The following is a 17,502-nucleotide window of genomic DNA, read 5'->3' as shown; positions in this document are numbered from 1 at the left end:
CGGGATAATGAATCTCCAACCAGGACAACATTGTAAATCAGATCCACAGGCTAACTACTGCTAGTACAGAACCAAGGCAATAAGAAAGGGAAGTTGGTGGTACAGGCGGACAGTTTTACTAATTGCGCAACCCCTATTCTATTGCCGCAGTACACTGCCAACAAGCTATTCAATAAGTTAAAAGTCAGAATGAGTGAGAAACTTGGCTACAAGCATTGTCATAAGAACTATATTCATTCAACTGTGGTGGCAAACACATTTTCATACAAATATTGATTTGCAAACACATGAATGGAAATTTGGATTGCTACTGTGGTTACAACTACTACTGTTTAGGGTTCATTACTGATCAGGTAAATCATTATTAAGGAACTCCTGAGAGTGGTTTCAATCTTGGGGACAATCACCTCCTAATAAACAGCTTGTCATAGCAAAAGGAGTTCCTCCAGATATTCTAACCCCACACCATTTTCAAAGTACTTCTTTTGCTACTCATTTGAAATTAGTGCACCAAGTGGATCAGATATAGATTTGTGCCTTTGGAGCATTTATTCATTTTGTTTTCTCAGATGAGTCTGTGGGTGCTTGTAATTAAACATTGTATGTGATCCTTTTATTATACTGAAGACAATTATTTCTTCTTCTTCCACTAGGGGGCACAGGGAGAACTCTGGGTATAGCCTGGAGGGAGAGTCTGGGCACCAAACGTAAATTACCCACAAGCCCAGGCTCTTCTCCTCTATACCCCGCTCCCAGGCACTGGACCTCAGTTTGAGTTTGGTGCCGGCAGGAGCTGGGCATGAGTTCATAGTTATACTTTAGGTGGTCGCCCGATTTTTATTTCATTTATTTAACTTTTTCATAGTTTAAGAGTGGGCAGTGTAAGACGCCCCCACAGCCGCTCCACCAACCCCAGCAACGCAGCACTCGTGACTGGGTCAGTGACTTCGGATGCGGACTCCCACACAGCAGGAGCCGCCAGCCGCAGCACATCGGTGGATATCCGGTAAGACGGCTCCCTGCACACAGGAAACCGCGAGTCAGCGGCTGTCACCGCAGCAGCAAACGACCTCCTCCTCCTGCAGCGGCGCCAGTTTCCCTTTGGAGTAGACCAGACAGGGGAGGCGGTTGCTTCCCTGTTAACCCCTCCCCTGGGGCGCACTTTATCTAAGAGGCCAGCAAAAATTTTTATCCACTCCTCCCCCACTAGAACACTAAGCAGTCGTTTTACCTATAAGCCTGTCTTAGCATTGGAGGGTGCAGCAGGGCTCCTGTCTCCTCTGATAGCCTGCTCCCAGCAGCTGCACTATTTTCCTGGCTCCTTCCTGCTAAAATTGTCTGGTTTGCTGAGCTTTGCCCACATATTCTGCATAGAGTGGTCTAACTATATGATGTATGTAAGAGTACTTTCCTGTTATCTGTGCCACTGGGGCTGGTCATTGAGGGTACATCCCTTGCAGGGAAGAGTACTATTTTAAGTTGTATACCTAGCTGGTAGTTGCTACAGCAAAAGCAGGTATATTTCTAGTACAAGTGTGTTCACTGTATACTGGCACTGAAAGAACCTGATTTGCTTACACCTTACTAATTGTTTGGTGTGTAGTTTTTTCTGCGACTTACAGTATGTCCAGAAATACTACTAAGGAGGCTGGCACTACTGCATCACGCTCTTGCAAACAATGTCTTAGTGTCATTTCTACTCAAGATCCAGAGCATGACAGTATAAAATTGCTTTGGGGCCCTGCAACAGTTCATTTCGCCTATGGCTTCTTCTTAAGAACCGGCTTGGACATCTTGGCTGACTCAGGTAATGTCACAGATGTTAGACCGTATGTCAATGCCAGTACCACCTATCCCTGTTGCTGTGCCACAGCTCCCCATGGCGGAGCCACCCTGGATGCAAACTTTTTCCCAGTCTATCCAGGGGTTAGCTCAGGTGTCCACGTCCTTTCGGCAGATGCTGGATAGAGCTAGGGTTCCTAGGCTTAGACCTGCTCCATGTGAAAGTTCCACTCTATTATGTGGCAGTGGTTCGAATTCAAAGATATCCTCAGATGGCGAGGCTAGTGCTTCCATTACCTCAGACGTGGAGACATCCCAGAACAGGCTATGTCTCCTGTAGACGTGGCGGCTTTTATCAGAGCAGTTAAGACTATTCTGCTAGTTGAGGAATCAACCTCCTAGATCCAAGGCACCTGTCTTTAAAAGACAGAAAAAGTCAGTGGCAAAATTTCCATCTTCTGCGCAACTAGAAGATCTCCTGGCGGAGGCGTGGACTCACCCTAGCTACCTTTTACCCTCTCCCTGCGGCACACAGGTCTGGATTTGGACCTTCGGTTCTCATCCTTCAAGGTCCAGGTTTGAACCTTGTCAGTCCCTTTTCAAAGACAGGTAGCTCTGCTTCCCGAGATGCGCACTTTTTTCCAGTGAGTTCTCCATGTACAGCCACCGTTTGTTGCTCTCATAGTTCCCTGGGATCTTTCTTTAGTTCTCAGAGCTCTCCAGTTGGCTCCGTTCGATCTGTTGCAGTCAGACGACTTGCGTTGGCTCACGTAAAAAAGTGTTTCTATTAGCCATTAGGCTAATTTGAGCGCTATGTCATGTCGCTCTCCTTTTCTTGGGTTCCATTCCAACAGGGCTGTCTTAAGGACTCGCTTAGGCTACCCTCCCAAGGTAGTGTTCCATTGTCATATTAAATCAGGAAATAGTGGTTCCTGCATTTCAGTCTTCGGATCCATCTGAGGCTTCGTTGGATGTGGTGAGGGCTCTTGTATGTCAAACGGACTAAGAGGTTTGTAAGTCAGACTCTCTATTTGTCTTGTACGATTTTCATAAGAAGGGCTGGCCAACTACCGAGCAGACCTTAGTCCGCTGGCTACGATTTACCATTCACCAGGCTTACTCCTTGACGAACATGCCTGTCCCTACCGTGATGACGGCCCATTCCAACCGTTCAGAGGGGACTTCGTGGGTAGCACGCTGTGGGCTTCTGCAGAACAGCTCTGTAAGGCAGCCACATGGTGATCTGCTCATACCTTTATCAGGTTTTACGCTTTTGAGACCTCGGACGCCGCCTTTGGGCGTTCTGTGCTCACTGCAGCTCAAGAGCGTTCACGCCCATAGGAGACAGCTCTAGAACGTCCCAGAGTTGTCCCTGTGCCCCCTAGTGGAGAAAGAAGAAAAGGAGACGTAGGTCTTACCTGTTAAGTGTCTTTCTTCGACTCCATATGGGGCACAGGGTGCCCACCCTGACGCACCTGTCTGCCGGGGGGTGTTTCCTTGGTGACCGGTTCGGCTATACTTCCATGAAATGTATGGTTCTGTATGTATGCCGGCCTTCTTTCTCCTGCCGTGGGCTTGCAAACTAAACTGAGGTCCAGTGTCTGGGAGCGGGGTATAGAGGAGAGGAGCCTGGGCTTGTGGGTAATTTGCATTAACCGTCTCTCCTCTCCAGGCTATACCCAGAGTTGTCCCTGTGCCCCCTATGGAGTCGAAGAAAGACTTAACAGGTAAGACATAAGTCTCCTTTTTACACTAGTACACCTTACTATCACATATTACAATTAAATGTAATATTCCCTTGGAGACTTGGGTCTAAATCAGGGGTGGACAATAAGCAGCCCTCCAGCTGTTGTTGAACTACAAATCCCAGCATGCATTGTAACATTTTTATCATTGCCAAATAGAAAACCTGTGGCAGGCCATTCTGGGATGTGTAGTTTTACAACATTTGGGGGGCTGCTTGTTGCAAACCCCTAGTCTAAATGTTTAAAGCAGTGTGTTTTCAAAGCCACCGATTGTCAGCAGTCTTGTCTGAGGGATTTAAATTGGCAATAATATATGTACAATGCGTCTGGCTTTCTGTTTATTATTAATGACATGTTAAATCTGCGGTCAAAACTGCCAACAATCGTCAGGCCTTGAAAACCTTTTAGTAAATGTAGCCCTCCATCTAGTGCTGTTCTAACAGTGATCTTGTAGGTGTATTATAAAAGGATAATCAACATTTAACATGTTTTTCTTTGGATGTGTTTGAGCATGCAATTGAATGGTAATGTAAATCATGTGAAGGAGGTATATTTATTATGATAACTGTGGATATACAATTACTGATATTAAAGGAAATAGTGAATTAAAAATATATAAATAAGAATAGGGAAGTTTCATTATATAACACAAACACAGGTATACATGCGTGGTCTTTACAGTGTTAGTCACATAGAAAGAACAGGTCATCTCAAAATTATACATTGCATTAGTAGTGTAATTTCTGGACATATAAAAGGAACAGAATATCGACAAGAACTCTCATAGATTAAGGATAAGCAGTCTGCCACTAAATAGGCAAAATTAATACCCCTTTCACACAGAAAAGAAAATTGCCGGGTAAAGCATTTGGACCCAGTAATTTGCGGATCAACACAGGTCCTTTTTCTATGTGACAGTGTCAACCCGGGTCAAAATTCCCAGGAATTGCGACCCTGATTTTTACCAGGGTCAAAGTCCCGGGACTGGCGACCTGAGTTGACCCTTTTACACAGAAGAAATACACTGATTGATCTGTAAATTATCGGGTTCAAATTCTTGACCCGGCAATTCACTTGTCTGTGTGAAGGGAGTGTACAGGCTGGGACCGGCAAAAAAACCCATGCATCAAATGCCGGGTAAAAGCCGTGTTTTTCTATCTGAACGTGGTATAAGTAATGTTTTGTGAGGTGATTAAAAAGTGGTTGAAAACCAAAAATCTAGACACAATAGAAATACAAATGTTTAATACAGCAATAACCTGCAAATATGCAGCTAAATATGTCTGGGTTTTCTAGTATGATAGTTTCAGTTGACAGTTTATAGCCACAGGGGTAAAGAACAAATCAGTAAATCAAAGCTCATTTTTATTGGGAGCGGTTTGTTTCAAAATGATCTGCACAGCACATTGTTATTCACAAATTTATAGTGGGGCCAGGTAAATGGCTATAAGGAGGCTCTGATTCACGGAGCTGCTCAACCATTCTAGGACGACTACAGAAAATGGTCTGCACTGCACATCGTTATTCACAAATTGCATGTAGAGAGTTATTATATTTCCATATGTCAGATCCTATACCAGAAATAATATGATTTATATTAGAGGGTCAATGACAAGCAAAGCTACCAAAGTAGAACTACTAATGCCCAGACAGAAACTTTAGTTTTAGTTTTAATTAGTAATTAGGGCTTGTTTTAGAGAACGTTCTCTGCTACCATGCAATTGCTTTACTACGTATTGCCCTGTGGGTGGGATGGGATGTACAATATATTATTTATATGGGGTGTAGCCAGACTAGCATAAAGAGCACACAGCATTAAATGCAAACCAAATAAAAGCCAAAATCCACAACACTATTTAGGACACAATCATGGTTGTCTAAAGTATAAATATTAGTGAAACAAAGTTACTATGAAAAATGTAAATCCTGTGTTTATTAAGCAAATGTCAAAATAGCACCATAACATTTTGGGGTTGGCATACCTATATGCCCTCTATACCCAAAAGCCTTTTAAGATTTTATACTATTGTAAGAACAGATTTAGAACATATATGAACAATACCGACTGGAATATAATAATTTTCTAGGACACATACATCAATGTTCATTAAAGGCAGCTTGTTATAGCTTTGTGGATAATTCCAGTATGCACAGCAGTACAATAAGGACCAACTACTTATTAAATGTACCAGACTGGTACATATACTGTACACATACATATACACATGCGCCCAAAGTATATACAAACACACAATAAGTTAAATACTTATACTATAGTGACTCGCATTTATTTCTAATTTAGATACTTGATAATGATTTCCTAAGAAAACTTAAAACAAAAACAGGCAACTATAATAAGCCTGTAGTTGTGAAAGTTTCCTTAATAACTAGCATTCTATTTAGTTCACAAGTTGGAAAAAAGAACAATTACTGCCATAAATAACCGTTTTTGAAAATTGATCTTGAGAAGTGTTGATAACACAAGGCAATGTTTGTTATGTACATATGAGCTACATGCCGCCAGGTAAAACCACACTGATAACTCAGACTTACAGTTGTTCTCAGCAGCACGACGTCACAGTCTTTCAATGTCGTTTGAGTGCATGTTGCCTTCACACGCCACTTAGGCATCCAATAAAGAAGGAGTAGGAGAAAGCCACCGGTACACAGCACCCCTACAGCAACTAGAGCCAACTTCCACCGACATAGATTGTAACCATAAATCTCCTGTATGGTGAAATTAAGAAACATATTATTTCTTCTTCTGCAATTTAGCTGGACAATGCAACATAAATAGTTAGAGAGGCAGAGTGATACTTAATTTTTCCACAAAATAGTATTCGGTAGTCTGTTTAGCCTATATTCTGCTGTGATTTGCAATCACCAATATACTGGTAACTTTACATCTAAAAGGTGATCAAACCAGATAAAAAAATTATTAAAAGAATAAACTTGACAACTGTCTTAAAACAAATTCGCCAGAAAACAAGATTTTGGTTCATCTGCTCCTGAGGAAGGTGTGGGCTCATTCCACACAAACGCGTTGAGCCTTTATTTGGACTTTGGGACCACTCTTGCTACATATCTATGGATCAGCTACACAAGTGGAGGACTTTTCTATCATCACACCGTCGACAGACATTACACGCTTGGAATCCTTGCTCATCGAGGTCTATACGGACTAGCTCATACACCATCTAGGTAATTTTCTCCCCACTCACTGGGTAATTTGCCGGAACTGGTAGTGTGATTTAAACATTATTCCATACCATTGGTGTATACAGTACATTTCAGGTTATACCTGAGGACACCATATCGAGCCGATTGGGAAAAAAAAATAGATACTGCTATCCTATGTCTATTGCCACACCGAGTGCCCATCTGTCCATACTGTCTGTCTTTATTGTTTCATGATATATATATAAATGTATTTATAGGTTGTGAAATAGTAGTATGTTTTAATGCTTGTTAAATCTGTTTTTACCAAGCCGTATTTTCAACAGTTTTTATAGAGCAGCTACTGATACCCACTAGTGCCATTCTCCTTTTTGTTCTAAGATCTTGGTTCTTATGTGCTAAATCAGTTTCTCTAATGCCATGGGGGACACTGGAGTTGCCATGGAGTATAGATGGTGCTGGATGAGTCCGGGCACTATAAAGTTAACTTGCAGGACAGCTCAATCGCCTCCTCCTCTATACCCCACCCAGGCAGTCAGTTTCCGTCTACCTGAAATGTAGAGGAAAGAAGAGAAGGAGGAGTGAGGCACTGTAAGGCTAGACAAAGTGTACACCTGACAGATGACTTCCTGAATCCATCCAGCAATGGTTTGCTTGGAAGCAGGCCAACCTCTTTTGACCACCTAATAAAGGACAATGACCGTGTCCGAACAGCGAAAGTCTCTAGACCTATCCACAAGGACTTGAGAAACATTAGGGAATCTTTGTCACACGGAAAAGATGTTACCACAATCTCCTGATTGATATGAAACTTGGAGACCACCTTCGGAGTGAAAGACCGGGTAGTCCTTAAAACTGCTGGTCCAGATTAAAAATCAGGAGTGGCGATCTATGTGACAAAGCACTCAATTCTGAAACCCGACGGCATGAATAAATAGCCAATAGAATAAATATTGTCCACATAAGCCATTTGAGATCTACTAACTCCAAAGCTCAAAAGGGAGAATGTTGCAGAGCCCGGAGTATTAATAATTCCAAAACTTGACCGGAGGCACAAACGGGGTTTAATATGGAGAATCCTCTGCAAAAAAAGTCTGAATAGGCAGTACAGTTCTCAAGAGTCTCAGAAATTAAACTGAAAGTGCAGAAACATAGACTTTTCAAGGCGACAGACGAAGGCCCAAAATCTCTAGTTTGAATTTCTGCCAAGCACACTAGGCTCTCTAGACCCTGTGATATTCCTTACCAAAACTATTTTCTGAGCACAAAGCATGGTACCAATCGTGGCATCCGAAAACCTCTGTCTCAACAACCACCCAAGTGGATCTGGATGGAGGAAAGGCATCTGAGGCAGGAACTCCAGCTTGAGAGGAGGCCGCCAAGGAGTCGCCATTGACAGAAACTTGAGACCTGCGTACCACGCCCTGCATGGCCAATCCGGAGCTACAAGAATGAAAGGTCTCTCTATCTTGCGTCAATTTGTGAATCACAAAGTAGAAAGGACGTCAGGGGGGAAAAAACATTCATCGGTGGGGAGGTCCAAGGAACTGACAGCGCATCCCCGAGAAACACTCCCAGGTCAAGAATCCTGGAACAGTAGCGGAGAAGTTTGTGGTTGAGTCATGAGGTCAGGTCCATGGTTGGGTGGCCCCAAAAGGTATACCAATTGTTGGAATACCACCGTGTGAATTGACCACACCCCTGAGTGGATGTCTTGGCAGCTGAGATAGTCGGCTTCCCAATTTTCTACTTCCAGGATGTAAACTACCAACAGGGTTGGGAGAAACTGTTCCATTCACCGTAGGATCCTGCTTACTTCCCGCATGGCCTGGCGACTCCTTGTGCCGCCCTGATGATTTAAGTAGGAAACGGCGGTGGCATTGTCAGAGAGACCTTGACCAGATGGCCCTGGAGAAGATTGCTTGAAGTTCCAAAATATTTATTGGAAGATGGGATTCCCGGTCCGACCAGCTGAGCAGGATTCAGGCTGGATTTGCATCAGTTGATGAGCCATTTCTTGGGATTAAAGGATCTGAACAGTCAGGGTGAGGTGTTCTTGCAGTGTGACTTATGACTGGGCTGCAAGGAGAAGATCGTCCTTAGGTTATCCTGATCCTTTGGAGCCGCAGAGAAGCCACCATCACCTTGGTGAACACCCGAGGAGCCGTGGACAGACCAAAAGGCAAGGTCTGAAACGGAGAGTGGTCCAAAAGGATCGCAAAATGCAGGAAACACCAGTGCAACACCAAAAATGAGGATGTCCAAGTAAGCATCCTGAACGTCGAGAGACACTAAAAAATCCCCCGGTTCCAGAAAATGTAAATGGATCTGAAAGACTCCATCTTGAAGTTAGAGACCTGGAGGTAACCAGTCAGTGACTTTAGAATGAGGAAGGGCCTGAAGGAACCAACTGGCCTTCCTACAAAAAAAAAGATTCAATTAGAAACCAGAGCACCTTTGATGGAGAGGAACAAGGGAGATAACTCCCAAGTCCAAAAGGGACTAGACACATACCCGCAAAGCCCAGTCTTTGCAGGATCGTGAGGTTAACCGGAGGTGAGAAAGAGACTTGGAGGTAGCCCCTTCCCACAATATTCCAAAACCAAGAATCGGATGTCATTTTCCATAAATCCTTACAGAACAAACGTAGACAACCTTCCACCTTAGAGACACCCAGGTGGGAGTACAACCCATCATACGGGCTGTTTTTTAGCTGGCTTGGGAGCCTGTTTGCTACTTGCCTTAGATTGTCTTCCTTTTAGCTTTCCACCTCTGGAAGCTGGGGCCTTGACCATGAAAGGGAGGTTGGAACCTGAATCTAACATGGGAGGGAAAGGACAAAAAGAAGGAACCCAAGGCTTTTGAGGTTGAGGACGGTAGAAAAGCCATCTTAGAGCCAGCCACAGAAGCATTAAATATGTCCAAATCAGGACCAGAGCACCTCGCCACTAAAAGGCAGAGATTCAAGGGCTTCCTTGGTTTCTGCATAGGGCCACCAAGTGCAAAGACAGAGGGCTCGTCTGGCCATTACTACCCATCATGCCTGAGGTTAGGAGTTGGTCGGAACAAGTGTCGGAGGCTGAAAGAGAGACTTGGGAGGCATGGCTAAAACTGGGTGTCTTGAGACAGGACTTCCTCATGTGTGATATGAGGAGTAATATGAACTGTAGAGAATGATGAGCCCGAGGGGCGAGGACAGTAAAGTAAATGTCTTATTGAGCAGCAAGTTGGATCGGGTCGGTTTGAGACCGATGTTGATGAATTGAAGAAATTTATCGGGTTTGGGACTGATAATGATGAATTGCAGTACTGGGTCGGTTTGGAACCCGATGATGGAAGTATCAGATGGGACCGATGGTAGGAGGTATCGGCAGGAACCGATAGAGGTAGAAATTAGCAAGTCTCTGTGGTAAACCCAGACTGGAGTGTTAGATGGAATGGAGACTTGTAACCAGACTTGGAAATGGAATCGCACAGACTGGAACCGTTCAGATAGAAAGTACCTGGGAGCTCAGCACAGAGCTATAACTTCAGCAGAAGAGACGTTGTAATGGCAACAGAAGCCAGTCACGAAATGGAATTTATAGGGGAGGATCCCCAGGGACTGGACGCTGCGATCAGCTTGTCTGGGAGCAGCATTTTGAGTGAAGGAAGAGCGTCAGGTAACAGAGTCCAACATGGCTGCGCCCATACTGTGGTTTAGGAGGAAACTGGCATGCAGCTTGTGTGCCATCATGCTGGGAAGACACGCTGTGAGCAAGGGGCTGCTGAGAGCCATCTCCATGCTCAGTGATAGGACACTGAGCGGATGGGGCATGAGCAGCACAGACAAACCTCAGCACAATTCGGGAGTAATGTGCAGCGTGAGCGGACCTCTGTATTAGTCTGGACAGACACCGGAGAGGTAAGAAAGTGCTTTTTAAGGGCCGGAGTCTGACACTGCCGAGACCCTGGCCGAAAGAATACAAAAGTCCAAAGAAGCCTTGCCAAGATAAGTTGCAGCTTCTCGGACATTCTCAACAATGGATAACATTTAAGAGCATGTAACACCCAAACAAAGTCCCTCGTATAGAGGCAGCCCACCTCTCCAAAGCTTTGGAGACCCAAGCCGAAGCTAAGTCTGGACACATGGCAGCGCTAGTAGCCAAGAAAATAGATTTAAGAAAATGTTCTAATTTTTTATCTGTGGCGTCTTTCAAGGAAGCCACAATTGGTAAAGGAAGTGTAGCAGCCTTTGCCAAATGAGCTATGGGAGCGTCCATTGGAGTTTCCCATTTGGATCTGCCAGACAGAGGGAGTGGGTAAAATTACATAATTCACTTTGCCCTCCTGCAGCAATGTGGCAGACAAAGAGACACATAGGCCACCATGGTCCTGAGCAGAAGGCACAAAAACATTCTTGACAATTTTTACTGGAAAGGAACTTGGCAGAAGCATCCCTCTCTAAAACAGCTCTGGAACTTCCCTTGTAAGACATAGCAATGTCAAGTATCAGTACTGATGTGTGTATGTGTGTGTGTCTGTATGCACCAATACACTAATGTCTAGGTATAAATCACCAAAGGCACTATAGCGGCCAGTGGGAACACAGACAATAAGTAATGGTGTTAAATTTAAAGTATGAAACAGTAGGGCAGTATGTCTAGACAAGAGATACTGGTACCATCTAACACAAAGTAAAACTTGCAATTAAAGAAAATCTTTCATACAGTAAATTCAGTAACTTTAGCACACGTGCAGTGTAGAAATGGGCACAAAAACTGAAAACTATGTCAATAGTCAGTACCGGGGACACAAGGAAGACTCTTACATATGTACCCGGCGCTTCATTTGCAGCTGCAGCCTGCCTGTAAAGTCTGCGTGGGCAAAGCTGCTGTCAGAGCACTGCCCACCGGAGCCAGAAGTTCAGATGGGCGGGCGTTGTGAGCGTGCAAAGTGGCAGTTCTGTCAGCCAAACAAAGGTAAAAAAATTAAATGAAATACAATTACAGCTGCAGGAACAGCTGAAAACTAAGTACACTAAAAAAAAATAAAACTGACTGGCCTGGGCAGGGTATAGGGGAGGAGGAGCCAAAGTTGTCCTGAAAGTTAACTATATTGGGCCCAGACTCCTCGAGCACCAGCTATACCCAGTGGTATTTCCAGTGTCCCCCATGGATGAAAGCGAAAGATATTTTTAACTACATAATAAGCTGCTCCTTGCTTAAAAAAAATCCCTTCTCCATTTGTGTATAGGAAGTGCTTTGTACTCTATCAGTAGGAGCGTGGTACTAACTTAATATAAAATGCGATCTAATTGCAGGATATCCTTTTATATTAAAGTGCTGTGTGATATATAAATGTATTAGGAAGACATGTCTCCAGCAGACTACTTGAACTTAACAAGCCGTATTTGTGTACATCAATATTTCTCAGAGTAGACTTAATTAGTGCTTGGCAAGAGCCCATTATTTGATTATTATCACTATACTGTATGCAGAAACTCCCACACTAGTGTGTGTGTACTAGTACTGACGATTATTATCATTGCATCTTGTTAGTAAAATCAGAGAAACCAAGAGGACGTGTTTCATGGCTCAGTGATACTATTCTGGACGTCTGTACGCTAAGTGTTGAAAAAGCTTTTGAAGTTTTTTTGGAGGGTTATTTAAGCCACTAACTGCCAAGTCAAATCATGTAGAGACACAACAAAGTGAATGACAGGGAAAATTAAGGCAGGAAGAGGTAGAAGACAATAAAAGCTGAAGAGACATCACTAGCAGAAAATAGGTGATCACACAAAGAGAATATTGTTTTTTTGTACTCTTGCTAAAGTACGGTGATGAAATCTTCAAAGTTACATGCAGCACTGAGAGATGGAAGTACATAAAATGTGCTCACCATCTCATCTTCCTGTCCCTTGTTGATCTTCTCCCCATTCTCCATGTTCACCGACCTGTGCAAGTGATCCACCAAAGTTCAAGTTACCGGACTTGTGCTAAAAAAGAAACATTAGCAAGATGAGATATGACATAAGCAAAAATAAATCTAAAATCTGTTAGAAGCTACCACGTTATTAGCCACATTTTCTGCTCTACAGAGGATAAGGAATACATTCACTGAGCAATACTGTTCCACCACAATGCAAGCTCTATTCTTCTGCAATACTTATAAGTTATACTTAAACAATTCCTCTGAATCTTTAATATGGATAAATGGAAAACAAAATTCTTTATTTTCCAATGTGTATGACGTACTAAAACGCTGAAAACCATAGCAACATGTGAGCAGACACATTAGTACTCCGCTCCAAATATTTAAAAAATAAATAAATAAAAGTCTCAGATATCTATTGATAAGCAAACTAGGCAAATTAGGGCACTTGAAGCTGCTGTAGCAAGGATAGAAAAATTTGCAGGCATTGGCAGCCAAGTTGGTAGCAGTGGACTCCAGTAATGGAGGCAGACAATAGTAGGAGCGCCTTTAATATTCACTGTCTCTAGGTGACATCATACTGAGAAAACCAGGTCACTGACTACACACCAGTCACTCTAAGGGGTACATTTATTAAAGTGTGAGTTAATAGAAATGGAGAATTTGCCCATAGTAACCAATCAGATTGTAGCTATTATCTTCTAGAACAGGGATGGGGAACCTCAGGCCCTGGGGCCGTATAAGGTCCTCGGAGTCATTTGGTCTGGCCCTCTGAGCTTTTTTCTGCTAGCCTCATCTGGTTAGCAGGGTGCCTAGAATTGCACCTTGCAGCCAGAATCTATGCAGCAGTGCTGCCTGGAGCGTCCTTAGTATGCTTCAGAGGGTCACACCGTTGCCCTTACAGCTCCCCGGAGCATCCTCAGGACACTCTGGGCATTGCTGCAATCACCGGTAATTGTGACAACATACGGAGAAGGGGCGTGGTCTGTACCAGGCCCGCGAAGCCCCCGGCAGAAAAAAGGTTCCCCACCCCTGCTCTAGAAGGTGCTAGATAAATGATAGGTAAAACCTGATTGGTTGCTAAGGCCACCATCTCCACTTCTACAAACCCGCACTTTAGTAAATATACCCCTAAGACGGTTCCTGCAGAATAGAAGAAGTGAGGTTGAAAGTATAGGAGAGGTGATTGGGGATTAAACCGCACCACATGGGAGATGGCTGGCATTTCCACTCAGCTGCTGGTATGTAAGCAGAAATTAAAAGAAATGAAGAACACGATTCGAAGGAGCAACTCACGACCAGAAATACTTACTGGATAAGGAAGATAATATAAAGAAATTAATTGAGCAATGGCTCCTGCAGCTTTACAGAAATGAAGCCTTCAATATCCAGCTAGCCATTTACGGTGTCTGTCTTCTCCATCGGAAGTCCAGCCATGCTTTCCATGCAAAACTACTTTACTTCAAGGATAGGGATATACTTTGCCTATCCAGGCAAAAGGGCCCTAAATGCTTGTTAGCCATAAGGTAATAAGTGTTTCCTGATTTTTCATCAGGGTGCAAAAACACTGTGCAATGCTCCATGTTTTACCCATGCTGATTACGTATTATTACAGGAGCTAGTTCATTTAAAAAAAACTTTCATAGGCAGTATATGAAAAGGTGAATCGTATTCATCCAATCAGGATGTAGGTCTGACAAATAGGCTGTTTTGCCTAGAGGTCCAAATATGTCTACTTTGCAATTAAGGGATTGGTAATTGTGCTTCTTATTGGACTACTAAGGAGCTTAAGCTCCAGAGTAAAACTATTACTGCTCTCAAAGCTTCTATCTTTCTCTCCCTCTATTGAGGTAAAGGTTTAGTTTCTGGAGGGAAGTGTACCAATGTTGGGGTTGGCTATACAAGTGTGTACAGGGGAGAACTAATGCCATGTGGGACATGCATAAATATACAAATCACGATTGACTAATGCTATACAGCCTATTCTAACACATGTAGAGTTTAAAAAGTATTTTACGGTACCTTTGTTACTTGTAATTCAATTATTTAATCTCGGTGATGGTGCAAGCTAATTAAGACAAATATCAAGCACATGCTAGAATGGTTTCAATCCTAATCTGCAAACAAGTAAAATTTATTCTAAAAGAGGTGCAAACTGATCCAATGGGGTTTCATACATGCTAGGATAGGCTCCTGTCCCCTCTTAGTGATGGTAGACGCCATATCTCCGCCATATAACTGCTAAATAAGTGTAGGTCATTAAGGATTTCCTCCTAGAAACCATTGTGTTGGGCTTTGGTGACGTCAACAATGTACTTGAGAGAACAATAGATAATGGAGTGAAAAAGGCACAACTCTTCAATTTACAGAATCTACAGTGCCTTGCAAAAGTATTCACCCCCCCCCCCCCTTTGCATTTTTCATGTTTTGTTGCCTCACAACCTGGAATTAAAATGGATTGTTTGAAGGTGTGCATCAATTCATTCACAGAACATGCCTACAACTCTGAAGTTGTGTTTTCTTTTATATTGTGAATGAAACAACATTTAGGACAACATAACAGAAAACTTCAGCGTGCATAACTATTAACCCCCCTAAAGTCAATACTTTGATGAGCCACCTTTTGCGGCAATCACCTCTCTACAAATCTTCAAACGAGCTCTCTAGACTCTCTACTTCAAAGCCTTCCAGCTCCCATCCTAACCTGCTGCTTACATGTGTCTTCCTCACTGTCTACCCTCTCTGTGTCACCCATCTCCCCCCCCCCCCTATAGAATGTAAGCTCTCATGTGCTTTTCCGTCCCTCACTCATACGATTATCTACTCAAAACTCTCCACAAGGGCACTTAACACTTGGTAGCTGACGCCCTACTGCTTTTTTGAGTGTTATGATCGCTGCAGCAATGTTTATAAACCATGTTCTTATTCTGTATTGCCTTGTACTGTAAGTCGCTGTTTTACGAGTTTGCTCATTTGTTAATGTACTTTGTGAGGTGCTGCGGAACCCTTGTGGCGCCATATAAAGGATAATAATAATACATGTATGGAGCAAAGATGTAACGGGACACATCTGTATTCTAACAACTAATACAACAAATACTTGTGCTAACAGGCTCCTCTATGGTGAGAGACACCCAGGGGTCACAAGAAAATGTGCTAAGCCCTGATTGGAGGAGCCCAGCACACATGCTCCTCTGACCCGACCAGGGGTTGGGGCTACACCAGCAGGTCAGGCCTCACGGAGGAGGAGGAAGTTGTGTTTTTTTATATTGTGAATCAAACAACATTTAGGACAACATACGAGAAAACTTCAGCATGCATAACTATTCACCCCCCTAAAGTCAGTACTTTGTCGAGCCACCTTTTGCGGCAATTACAGATGCAAGTCGCTTTGGATAAGTCTCTATGAGCTTGCCACATCTTGCCCCTGGGATTTTTGGCCATTCCTCAAGGCAAAACTGCTCCAGCTCCTTCATGTTGGATGGTTTCCGCTTGTGAACAGCAATCTTCAAAGTCTGACCACATTCTCAATTGGATTGAGATCTGGACTTTGACTAGGCCATTCCAACACATTTAAATGTTTCCCTTTAAACCACTCGAGTGTTGCTTTAGCAGTATGCTTCGGGTCATTGTCCTGCTGGAAGGTGAACCTCCGTCCCAGTCTCAAATCACAGGCAGACTGAAACAGGTTTTGCTCAAGAATATCCCTGTATTTAGCACCATCTATCTTTCCCTCGACTCGAATCAGTTTCTCAGTCCCTGCTGCTGAAAAATTGTATTCTTTGGGTGATGGGATGTGTTGGGTTTGCGCCAGACATAGCGTTTTCCTTGGTGGCTAAAAAGTTAAATTTTAGTCTCATCTAACCAGAGCACCTTCCTTCATACATTTGGGGAGTCAGCCACATGCCTTTTCACAAACTCAAATTGTGTCTTCTTATTTTTATCACTAAGTAATGGCTTTTTTCTGGCCACTCTTTCATAAAGCCCAGCTCTATGGAGTGTACGGCTTATTGTGGTCATGTCCAGATATACACCAGTCTCTGCTGTGGGACTTTGCAGCTCCTTCAGGGTTACCTTTGGTCTCTGTGCTGCCTCTCTCATTAACACCCTCCTTGCCTGGTCTGTGAGTTTTGGTGGGCGGTCCTCTCTTGGCAGGTTTGTTGTGGTACCATGTTCTTTCCATTTGATGATTATGGATTTGATGGTGCTCTGGGGGATTATCAAAGATTTGGATATTTCTTTATAACCCAACCCAGAATTGTATCTCTCAGCTTAGTCCTCGACTTGTTTGGAGAGCTCCTTGGTCTTCATGGTGTGATGCCTCTTGCTTATGGTGTTGCAGGCTCTGGGGCCTTTCAGAAAAGGTGTTTATACTGACGGATCATGCGACACTTAGATTTCACACAGGTGGACTTCATTTAACTAATTATGTGACTTCTGAAGGTAATTGGTTGCACCTGAACTTTTGAGGGGCTTCATAGCAAAGGGGGTGATTACATATGCACATGCCAATTTTCAGAATTTTATTTATAAAGATTCTTTTTTAGATATATTTTTTTCATTTCACTTCACCAATTAGACTATTTTGTGCAGATCCATCACATAAAATTAAGATTAAAAAAAAATAAAAATTACAGGTTGTAATGTAACAAAAAAGGTAAAAAGCCAAGGGGGGTGAATACTTTTGCAAGGCACTGTACATTTGCTAGCATAATTGGTGAAAGTGACCACAGAACATTTGGAGGATGAAGTCCCCTGGGGCCCTAGGGGATGTCCTCAAGGGTTTTCTAAGAGCTACACATTTTTAGAGTAGCAAGGTTTGAAAAATAAAAAAAAAGTAATTAAAAAATAAATAATATCATTTTTAATTTTTGTTTCCTCTGCA

General features: G+C 43.1%; 1 protein-coding gene across 3 annotated transcripts in view; it reads right to left on the bottom strand.

Annotated features, from left to right (window-relative positions):
- ATP13A3 (ATPase 13A3) overlaps positions 1 to 17,502 on the bottom strand; it is a 189,784-nt gene that overhangs the window by 85,201 nt on the left and 87,081 nt on the right. For all 3 annotated transcript variants that reach the window (XM_088444754.1, XM_088444753.1, XM_088444755.1), the window contains exons 2-3: positions 12,585 to 12,681; positions 6,081 to 6,254 (exon numbers count right to left, since the gene is read on the bottom strand). In XM_088444754.1, the coding sequence (XP_088300880.1) occupies positions 6,081 to 6,254; positions 12,585 to 12,629 (219 nt within the window). In that variant the 5' untranslated portion in view covers positions 12,630 to 12,681. The remainder of the gene's footprint in view (positions 1 to 6,080; positions 6,255 to 12,584; positions 12,682 to 17,502) is intronic.

This window comes from Taudactylus pleione, unplaced genomic scaffold (assembly GCF_031769625.1).
Source record: "Taudactylus pleione unplaced genomic scaffold, aTauple2 ptg000372l, whole genome shotgun sequence".
Taxonomy (NCBI): domain Eukaryota; kingdom Metazoa; phylum Chordata; class Amphibia; order Anura; family Myobatrachidae; genus Taudactylus; species Taudactylus pleione.
The sequence above is the reverse complement of the archived record's forward strand: the minus strand, read 5'-3'. Positions and strand labels throughout refer to the sequence as shown.